The sequence below is a fragment of the Palaemon carinicauda genome, chromosome 8 (genome assembly GCF_036898095.1).
Source record: "Palaemon carinicauda isolate YSFRI2023 chromosome 8, ASM3689809v2, whole genome shotgun sequence".
Lineage (NCBI taxonomy): Eukaryota > Metazoa > Arthropoda > Malacostraca > Decapoda > Palaemonidae > Palaemon > Palaemon carinicauda.
The window spans coordinates 166,399,215-166,411,714 of NC_090732.1; the positions used below are offsets into that span (position 1 = coordinate 166,399,215).

General features: G+C 30.5%; 1 protein-coding gene across 1 annotated transcript in view; it reads right to left on the minus strand.

Annotated features, from left to right (window-relative positions):
- LOC137645067 (phenoloxidase-activating factor 3-like) overlaps positions 1-12,500 on the minus strand; it is a 16,704-nt gene that overhangs the window by 3,428 nt on the left and 776 nt on the right. Inside the window, exons 2-6 of the mRNA XM_068377920.1 lie at positions 11,735-11,926; positions 8,291-8,397; positions 5,099-5,205; positions 3,443-3,686; positions 1,778-1,883 (exon numbers count right to left, since the gene is read on the minus strand). Coding sequence (XP_068234021.1) covers positions 1,778-1,883; positions 3,443-3,686; positions 5,099-5,205; positions 8,291-8,397; positions 11,735-11,926 — 756 coding nt within the window. The remainder of the gene's footprint in view (positions 1-1,777; positions 1,884-3,442; positions 3,687-5,098; positions 5,206-8,290; positions 8,398-11,734; positions 11,927-12,500) is intronic.

A 12,500-nucleotide genomic window follows, 5' to 3' on the forward strand; every position in this document is an offset into this window, starting at 1 on the left:
GTGGTGAGGACATGTAATTATTAACAAATTCTTTTACCTAAAAGAATTATCAGCAGACGACAATGTATCGCAAAGGAGTTCTATCAAGGTACCAATTGTGGACGAACCAAGAACAGTTTAAACATGATTTTATATTGTCCAGGATACAGACATTATTTTAAATACGATTAAAGTAAATTCCTACGTCAGTTATATTTTGATTTCAAATTGTATAAGTATTGTAACAAACACAGTTTGTTCTTTCTTGGCATATCTTGGATTTTTTAAGGTTGGCTACCCTGATACATAAGTAACCTTCTGTATTAAATACAGCATTTTCCTTTTAAATTTGGATATTTGATGAGTTGTATTTCTCATAGTTTAAAAAAACTGTTGATAGATCTCAAGATTTTGAAATTATTGTTATAATTCTATAAAAATATGAACGTATTATCACAGCTGAAAGAATTGATGGTAGGCGGAACTTATTTAATTAAAAACTATTGTGTAATACTTTCACAACACCGTTGAAATAATCCCTGGACAAATTTATGTCTGCTATTCTATAAATAGATTATAATTCTTAAAATAATAAAACTCAGTCATGACCGATGTTAAGATTTAATTGAAAATTTAAAGGAAATCTTAAAAGTCAGTTCTGGTGCTACTGATAAGGATGACGTCATGCCGAAGGAGTTCCAGGTTATCCAACATGAACAATAGATGATATACGTTATTATAAGCAAATAAATGGTAATTGTGATTAAATATTCAAAATCAAAAATTCCTTTAATAAGATACATTATACTGATCTAACAAGAGAGAGCTTTCTGTAATATATTTACTTTAGTTCATCTTCTTTTAGGGAGTTAGAATTGGCACCCCTTGCACTAGGTCTGCTATCCTTGGAAACATTCCGATTAAGTTTAGTTTTATATTGACATGTTTATTGACTGCTTATGTCTTGATATGTTTTATCCATTGATCCATAGATTGTTTAAACTTGCTCAAATGTTGGGTTAGAAAATGAGGAATGAGAATGTCCCCATATGTCAATAAATAATGGACTTAGTGGTGGTATTGTACATTATCAATTACTGAGTAGTTTATTAAAAACGCTTAAATAGTGATAAAAAACTAATAATATGCATATGAATGCATTTACATTTACTAGATGACATATTTGATACTATTTGTATCTGATGTATTAGAATGCATATATACTGTACATACAATATATATATATATATATATATATATATATATATATATATATATATATATATTTGTATACTGTATAAGTATACACATATATATATACATATATATATACGTATATATATATATATATATATATATATATATATATATATGTACGTAATATATATATATATATATATATATATATATATATATATATATATATGTATATATATATATATATATGTGTGTGTGTGTGTGTGTATACTTATACAGTATACAAATGTATATATACATATATATATATATATATATATATATATATATAATTTATATATATACATATATATGTATGTATATATATATATACAGTACATATATACAGTATATATATATATATATACATATATATATGTGTGTGTACGTAATATACACATATATACATATATATATATATATATATATATATATACATATGTGTGTGTATACTTATACAGTATACAAATGTATATATACATATATATATATATATATATATATATATATATATATATATATATAAATCAAATGAAATACTTCATTACTAACATAACATTACCTGAACCAGTTCTTCCCCATCCAGCTATGGCCCCTTCTCCCCCTAATATGTCCTCTGTTGGATGTGTTGGCAGACAAGCGGGAAGGACTCGCTCAGTCAACGTTGCCTGCACAAATAAACACACGTATATATGTATATGTATATGTATATGTATATATATATATATATATATATATATATATATATGAAACATACCTATACATATTATATGAACATACCTATACGCATGTATATATATATATATATATATATATATATATATATATATATATATATATGAACATACCTATACACATGTGTATATATATATATATATATATAAACATACTTATACACATGTATATGTATACAGACATATATATACACATGTATATATACACACATATATACACATGTATGTATATATATATATATATATATATATATATATATTTACATATATATATACATATGTGTGTATATATACATATATATATATATATATACAGCATATATATATATATATATATATATATATATATATATCAGATCGCACAAATATTGATATATTATATTTGTTGAATTGGTCATTATACATAAAATGTTATAATATTTCATTATCTTATCAGATTTTTATTTATCTTATTCAAGACATTTTGAAATGTAGTTTTATATACATGGAATATATATATTATCAACAGTAATTCTTACTATTGTCTGATCTTCACACTTACATGTAATCTAAGAGAGAGAGAGAGAGAGAGAGAGAGAGAGAGAGAGAGAGAGTGTGTGTGTGTGTGTGTTACAAGGATTTTTGGATGTATCAAAGACTTTTTAGTCCTTCTGCGGAGACTCCATTTGCTCTTAGGTAGAGAGAATTAGTTTAAATATTCAGAATTCTTATGATCTTGTCTAGAGAGAGAGAGAGAGAGAGAGAGAGAGAGAGAGAGAGAGAGAGAGAGAGAGAGAGAGAGAGAGAGAGAGAGAGAGAGTGTTACAATGATTTTGGATGTCCCAAAGACTTTTCAGTCCATCCATGGAGACTCCTTTTGCTCTTGGGTAGGGAGTTCTTATGATCTCGTCTAGAGAGAGAAGGGTGAGAGAGAGAGAAATATGGAAAATGCAAATGAGAGAGAGAGAGAGAGAGAGAAAGAGAGAGAGAGAGAGAGAGAGAGAGAGAGAGAGAGAGAGAGAGAGAGAGAGGGGGGGAATATAAATGAAAGAGAGGGAGGAAGAGAGAGAATGGTGTAAAATACAAATGAGAGAGAGAGAGAGAGAGAGAGAGAGAGAGAGAGAGGGGGTGTAAAATATAAATGAAAGAGAGGGAGGAAGAGAGAGGGAGGAAGAGAGAGAGAGAAAGGTGTAAAATACAAATGAGAGAGAGAGAGAGAGAGAGAGAGAGAGAGAGAGAGAGAGAGAGAGAGAGAGAGAGTTACAAGGAGTTACTAGGATTTTGGATGTCCCAAAGACTTTTTGGTCCATCCATGGGTGGAGCGAATTAGTTTAAACATTTAGAGAGTTCCTATGATCTTGTCTAGAGAGAGAAATAGAGAGGGAAGTGGATAATATAAGAGCAAAAGAGAGAGAGAGAGAGAGAGAGAGAGAGAGAGAGAGAGAGAGACACGCAGAGAGAGAGAGAGAGAGAGAGAGAGATGGAAAATAAGAGAATATAAACGAACAACATACCGATCTTTCTAATCTCAACAAAGCCAGGTCATGATATTTCCTGGCCTCTTGGTATCCCGGATGCCTTATAACCTGTAGGACTCGAAGTCTCTGCTGCACTGGGGATCTAGCGACATTGGCCCTCTGAAGGACTTCGAAATTGTAGAGGGACGCGGGTATAGGACCCCTGAGCCTTGGCAATTCTTCATTGGGAGTGAAGCTGAGGTCGTGTTCGCCCAGGGTGATCCAGTATATTAAGTTGTCCCTAATTATGTGGAAAATAATGGATTTAAAGTTTGTTTTGTTTTGTAGGTGGATATGTTAAAATATCAAAATATGCATTTATGGGATTATTATTATTATTATTATTATCATTATTATTATTATTATCATTACTATTATTATTATTATTATTATTATTATTATTGAAATTTAGATAACTATCATTATCATTAATATTATTATTATTATTATTATTATTTTTTATATCTATTATTATTATTATTATTACTATTATTATTATTATTATTATTATTATTATCATTATTATTATTTTCTAAGCAGTAGTAGTAGTAGTAGTAGTAGTAGTAGTAGTATCATTATTATTATTATCATTATTATTATTATCATTTTTATTATTATTATTATTAGTAGTAGTAGTAGTAGTAGTAGTAGTATAAGCTAAGATGAAATCCTAATTTGAGAAGCAGGATGCTATAAGCCCAGTGCTCCAACAGGGCAAAATAGCCCAGTGAGGAAAAGAATTAAGGAAAGAGATAAACTACAGGAGAAGTAATGAACAATTAAAATCGAATCTTTTTAAAACAGTAACAACATTAAAATAAATGTTTCATATATAAGCTATAAAAACATCAAGAAAAAAACTTGAGGAAGAGAAATCGAATAGATTAGTGTACCCCATTGTACCCTCGAGCATGAGAAATGTACCCCAAAACAGTGGAAGGTCGTGGTACCGAGTCTATGGCACTATCAAAGACTAGTACAACTATTATAGTAACCTTAATTTTTAGCACTTTGTTGAAATAAAGTACAATGTATGATAATAAATCAGTATATAATTATGTTTTTGTAAAGATGTGTATCTGGTTTTTACCATTTTTAAGCAAAATAAACGTATATAAAAAAGAATAAAACTGACAGACATAAATTAGTTGCTGTAGTTTATAATCTAACTAATTTCCAGCTATATAAATAATTAAGTTTTGTATTCAGTATTCTATGTAAGAGTCCTAAAAAGAAAAAAAAAAAAAAGAAAAACTAGAGGGGCACTCAGTAGAGCGCAGACCTCCTCCGCGCCAGCTTATTTCTCGATCTTTTGCTCGACCTTGACCTTGACCTTTAACCTTAACATGTATTAATTGGCGTGGATTTTCATGCACTCTAATATGAACCAAGTTTGAAGTCTCTGTGACCACGATGTCCAAACCTATGGATGATTATGTGAATTGGACTCTTTTTCTTGACCATGACCTTAACCTTTGACCTTGACCTTCCAAAATTTAATAATTTCCAGCTTTTTATAACAGTTAATCCCTACAAGTTTCATCACTCAACGAATAAAATTGTGGCCAGGAAGCTGTTCACAAACAAACACACAAACAAGCACAAACAATGGATAAAACATAACCTTCCAACTTCGTTGGCGGAGGTAATTACCATTTGACGCAGTGTGCAGCTGTCAAGACATAATCCGGGGACACGAGGGATCCTCCACATTGCCAGGAAATCTGTCCACCCGGTTGGCTTTGAGCTCCTAAAATGGCCTGAAAACAGTACTCTATTATTAAATGTAAAGTTGTCTGATTTCAGTTCCAGTTTCATCAGAATAGATGCGCACCAGAACGTCAGCCGAGCAAGCCCAACCCCCTACTGTTGTGCCTAACCATAGCAGTATCCTCCACAGTAAATGGCTTAAACTCATGGCCCTGGGCTGGGATCGAACTGCTGCCATGCAAATGCTAGGTGAATGCATTACCACTGTACTAACCAGGAGTGTTATTATTATTATTATTATTATTATTGTTATTATTATTATTATTATTAACTCAGTTATTATATTCTCCCCAGTAAACAGCTTGAACTCATGGCCCCGGGCTGGGATCGAACTGCTGCCATGCAAATGCTAGGCGAACGCATTACCACTGTACAAACCAGGAGTGTTATCATTATTATTATCATTATTATTATTATTGTTGTTGTTGTTGTTGTTTTTGTTGGTGGTGGTGGTGTTGTTATTATTATTATTATCATATTTATTATTATTATTATTATTCTTATTATTATTATTATTATTATTGCTGTTGTTGTTGTTGTTATTATCATCATTATTATTATCATTATTGTTGTTGTTGTTGTTTTAGTTGTTGGTGGTGGTGGTGTTGTTATTATTATTATTATTATTATTATTATTATTATTAACTCATTTAGTATATTAAACACAAGAGCATCTTGAGACCTGACATATAAAGGGCCCTTTTATCTCAAATAATTCACCAAATCCAAATCCACCCTTGTGGATGATCGATCGATTGATTGATTGATTTGAGGTTTTCTGGCATCCTGCCTTGTGGATGAACTAGAATCAAAGTTCAATTGCAAAAATAACTTACTTAGCATATCATACGCAAAACAACTGAAGTCTGTACATATAATGAGCTTCTTTATCTCAAATAACTCACTGAATCTAAATCCACCGTTAGGGATGAACTAGAATCAAAGTTCAATTACAAAAATAACTTACTTAGCATATCATACGCAAAACAACTGAAGTCTGGACATATAATGAGCTTCTTTATCTCAAATAACTCACTGAATCTAAATCCACCGTTAGGGATGAACTAGAATCAAAGTTCAATTGCAAAAATAACTTACTTAGCATATCATACGCAAAACAACTGAAGTCTGGACATATAATGAGCTTCTTTATCTCAAATAACTCACGGAATTTAAATCCACCGTTAGGGATGAACTAGAATCAAATTTCAATTGCAAAAATAACTTACTTAGCATATCATACGCAAAACAACTGAAGTCTGGACATATAATGAGCTTCTTTATCTCAAATAACTCACTGAATCTAAATCCACCGTTAGGGATGAACTAGAATCAAATTTCAATTGCAAAAATAACTTACTTAGCATATCATACGCAAAACAACTGAAGTCTGTACATATAATGAGCTTCTTTATCTCAAATAACTCACTGAATCTAAATCCACCGTTAGGGATGAACTAGAATCAAATTTCAATTGCAAAAATAACTTACTTAGCATATCATACGCAAAACAACTGAAGTCTGGACATATAATGAGCTTCTTTATCTCAAATAACTCACGGAATTTAAATCCACCGTTAGGGATGAACTAGAATCAAATTTCAATTGCAAAAATAACTTACTTAGCATATCATACGCAAAACAACTGAAGTCTGGACATATAATGAGCTTCTTTATCTCAAATAACTCACTGAATCTAAATCCACCGTTAGGGATGAACTAGAATCAAATTTCAATTGCAAAAATAACTTACTTAGCATATCATACGCAAAACAACTGAAGTCTGGACATATAATGAGCTTCTTTATCTTAAATAACTCACGGAATTTAAATCCACCGTTAGGGATGAACTAGAATCAAAGTTCAATTGCAAAAATAACTTACTTAGCATATCATACGCAAAACAACTGAAGTCTGGACATATAATGAGCTTCTTTATCTCAAATAACTCACTGAATCTAAATCCACCGTTAGGGATGAACTAGAATCAAAGTTCAATTGCAAAAATAACTTACTTAGCATATCATACGCAAAACAACTGAAGTCTGGACATATAATGAGCTTCTTTATCTCAAATAACTCACGGAATTTAAATCCACCGTTAGGGATGAACTAGAATCAAATTTCAATTGCAAAAATAACTTACTTGGCATGTCAAACTCAAAAATATCTGGAGTTTTGACGTATAAAGGGCCACTTTATCTCAAATAACTTAAGGCTCACCAAATCTAAATCCACCCCTGAGGATGAGATAAGATCAAAGTTCAATTGCAAAAATAACTTACTTAGCATATCAAACTCAAAAATATCTGGAGTCTTGACATAAAATGGGCCCCTTTATCTCAAATAACTTAGGGCTCACCAAATCTAAATCCGCCCTTGAGGATAAACTAGAATCAGAGTTCAAGTGCAAAAATAACTTACTTAGCATATCAAAACCAAAAACATCTGGAGTCTAAGGGTCCCTTCATCTCAAATAACTTAGGGCTTATCAAATCTAAATCGACCCCTGAGGATGAGGTAAGATCAAAGTTCAATTGCAAAAATAACTTACTTAGCATATAAAACGGAAAAACTTCTGTAGTCTAAGGGCCCCCTCATCTCAAATAACTTAGGGCTTACCAATTCTAAATCCGCCTTTGAGGACAAATTAGAATCAAAATTTCAATTGCTAAAATAACTTACTTAGCATATCAAAACCAAAAACATCTGGAGTCTAAGGGCCCTTTCATCTCAAATAACTTAGGGCTCACCAAATCTAAATCCACCCCTGAGGATGAAGTAAGATCAAAGTTCAATTGCAAAAATAACTTACTTAGCATATCAAAACCAAAAACATCTGGAGTCTAAGGGCCTCTTCATCTCAAATAACTTAGGGCTTATCAAATCTAAATCCACCCCTGAGGATGAGGTAAGATCAAAGTTCAATTGCAAAAATAACTTACTTAGCATATAAAACGCAAAAACATCTGGAGTCTAAGGGCCCTTTCATCTCAAATAACTTAGGGCTCACCGAATCTAATTTCGCCCTTAGAGACAAACTAGAATCAAAGTTGAATTGCAAGAATAACTTACTATGTGTGGGAACTCTCCAGGTGAAGCATCCACACCTCCAAAAATAAGAGGATTGTCTCTGCCACAGTTGTTGTCCCCTCGCCAGTAACTTGACCAGGCTGAACATACTGTCAAAGCAATAATAAATATGATGAATTATTAAAAAAAAAAAAAAAAAAAAAAAAAAAAAAAAAAAAAAAAAAAAAAAATTATTTATTAGCATGATTACTACAGTTGAGATGCATTTTTGCAATATTTTTTGCTGTGCAATGTTGTATTAAGACTTATTATAGTCATTAAGTAATGATGTGTAAATATCAGAGTTACACAAAAATAAAACCTTCTATAGCTATCTGTACAATTAACCAACAACTATCAGAGATCTAGCAGAAGAAAACTTTGTTTTGTATATATTTATATCGATACATATATACGTAGCCTTTATGTACGGTATATATATATATATATATATATATATATATATATATATATATATATATATATATATATATTTATATATATACTGTATATATATATAATATATATATATATATATATATATATATATATATATATATATATATATATATATATATACATGTTTCCTTTCCTCACTGAACTATTTTTCCTTGGAACCCTTGGGCTTATAGCATCCTGCTTTTCCAACTAGGTTTAGGGCATAGCTTTTAATAATAATAATAATAATAATAATAATAATAATAATAATAATAATAATAATTTCCTTTCCTCACTGGGCTATTTTTCCCTAATGGAGTCCTTGGGCTTATAGCATTTTGCTTTTCCAACAATGGTTGTAGCATAGCTAATAAAAATAATAATAATAATAATAATAATAATAATAATAATAATAATAATAATAATTTCCTTTCCTCACTGGGCTATGATTTCCTGTTGGAGTCCTTGGGCTTATAGCATCCTGCTTTTCCAACAATGGTTGTAGCATAGGTAGTAATGATATATAAAAATAACAGAGGTAATTCAAAAGTCACTCAACAGTACAAGAGGTGTACCATAGAATAATCAACTTTATATCACAATTACTCCAGTTGATACCTTTATCAATGTAGATAACACATTCCACAAAAGTCCAATTGTTTCCTTATCAGTTTACGTCTTCCTGACAACTTCAGCTAGTTATCGAGTACGTAATTAACTATAGTCCATTTCTTTTAGCGAGTCAGATTTGCACCGACTCGCAACGGTGCCCTTTTGGCTCGGAAAAGTTTCCTGGTCGCTGATTGGCTAGAATTATCTTGTCCAACCAATCAGCGATCAGGAAACTTTTCAGAGCTAAAAGGGCACCGCTGCAAGTCGGTGCAAATATGACTCGCTAAAAGAAATGGACTATAATTATTACTATTACTATTATTATTATTATTATTATTATTATTATTATTATTATTATTATTATTATTATTATTACTTGCTAAGCTAAAAACCCTATAGTCAATTCTTTTTAGTAAGGCAGATTTGCACCGACTCGCAGGGGTGCCCTTTTAGCTCGGAAAAGTATCCTGATCGCTGATTGGTTGGACAAGATAATTACAACCAATCAGATAGCAGGAAACTTTTCCAAGCTAAAAGGGCACCGCTGCGAGTCAGTGCAAATGCGCCTCATTAAAAATAAATGAGAAAAGTTGGAAAAGCAGGATGCTATAAGTCGAGGGACTCAAACAGGGAAAATAGCCCAGTGAAGAAAGGAAACAAGGAAAATTGAAATATTCTAAGAACAGCAACAACACCAAAATAATTATTTCCTGTATAAACTATAAAAACTTTAACAAAAACAAGAGAAATGAGATAGAATAGAGTGCTAGACCGAATGTACCCTCAAGCAAGAAAACTCTAACCCAAGACAGTGGAAGACCATGGTACAGAGGCTATGGCACTACCCAAGACTAGAGAACAATGGTTTGATTTTGGGGAACCGCTATCACATGATAAGTAATGAATAATTTGATAAGGCAGTTATTTTTCATACTCTGAGCTGTGGATCTCCAAGATGGATTAGAATAACCAACAAGAGGTTGATTACGTCACGTTTTAGTCTATTTTTATTATTATTATTATTATTATTATTATTATTATTATTATTATTATTATTAGCTAAACTACAACCTTCGTTAGAAAAGCAGGATGCTACCCAAGGGAAGCCCAACAGGGAAAAATAGCCCAGTTAGGAAAGGAAATTATTATCATTATTATTATTATTAGTAGTAGTAGTAGTAGTAGTAGTAGTAGTAGTAGTAGTAGTATAGCTATGCTATAACCCTAGCTGGAAATGCAGGATGCTTTGAGCCCAAGGGCTCCAACAGGGAAAATAGCCCAGTGAGGAAAGGAAATTATTATTATCATTTTCATTATTATCATTATTATTATTATTAATAGCTAAGCTACAACCCTAGTTGGAAAAGCAGGATACTATAAGTCCAAGGGCCCCAACAATATCCCATTGATAAAAGAAAATAATGAAATAAATAAAATACAAGAGAAAGAGAAGTAATGAATATTTAAAATAAATCCTTTTAAGAACAGTAACATTAAAACAGAGCTTTCACATATAAACTATAAAAGAGACTTACTACATATCAGCCTGTACAACATAAAAATATTCCCTACAAGTTTGAAATTTTGAAGTTTATTTTTGCCTGATTTATGAGGTTTACATATTCTATCCAATTAATTATCTAATAATCTATTGTGCAATGTAGGTTAATTTGTGATTCATACTTTCATTTGATTATAATACATCTTAACTAAAGAGGTTAACTAACAGCATTGTAATTATTCAGTGGCTACTTTAGCTACAGTAAGCAGTTCTTCTTGGAGAAGGACACTCCAAAATGAAGCCATTGTTCTCTAGTCTTGGGTAGTGTCATAGCTTTTGTACCATGCTCTTCCACTGTATTATATTAGAGTTCTCTTGCTTGAGGATACACTCGGGCACACTATTTTATCTGTATCCTTATTTCCTTTTCTCACAGGGCTATTTTTCCTGTTGGAGACCTTGAGATTATAGCATCCTGCTTATCCAATAACTGTTGTAGCTTAGCTAACAACAACAATAGTAATAATAATAATAATAATAATAATAATAATAATAATAATAATGAGAAGAAGAAGAAGAAGAAGACGCTGGAAGTAACCCGGAACCCCACACTATAATAATAATAATAATAATAATAATAATAATAATAATAATAATAATAATAATAATAATAATAATAATAATAATAAGCTGGATGTAACCTGGGACCCCACACTATAAAACTCCAATCTCTGTAGACTGTGATCAAATAATTATAATAATAATAATAATAATAATAATAATAATAACAACAATAATAATAATAATAATAATAATAATAATAAAGCCAGAACAGTGCCAAAAACGGTTTCACCGAAGAAATATCAATGCCTAAACAGTGTACATTCTCAACTTACATTCGTCTGCTATTTTCATCGGGTGTCTACAGCAGACGTTGATATTTGCATTATTGGAACGACACACGCTGATCTGACCATCCCATTGGATCACGCCTCCTTCGCGAAGACAGGATTGAATTTCTTGGCATCGCCCGAAGACTCCGCCGGAGATTTCACACGGGGCGCCCAAGGGCACGTCTCTGGGTATAGCTGGAAGGATGTTTTTTGAGATTGGTTATACCCATGATGATGTGATGTTCAAGATATTTACTCTCGAAATTAGATATTTCGAAATATGTTTTATGTATTATTTGGATGTCATTTGAATGTTATGTAGCTATGTGTGTTTATGTTTGCAATGTGTATATAAATATATATATATATATATATATATATATATATATATATATATATATATATACACAGTATATATATATATGTATATGTATATATAGATATAATATATTCATATATTATATATATACATATATATGTATGTAAATAAATAAATATATATATATATATATATATATATATATATATATATATATATATACATATATATATATATATTTATATAAATATATATACAGTATATTATGTGTATTTGTATATTCATATATATATATATATATATACATATATATGTGTATATATATGTATATAAATATATATATATATATATATATATATATATATATATATATATATATTTATATAAACATATATACAGTATATTATGTGTATTTATATGCATGTATATATATTCATATATATATATATA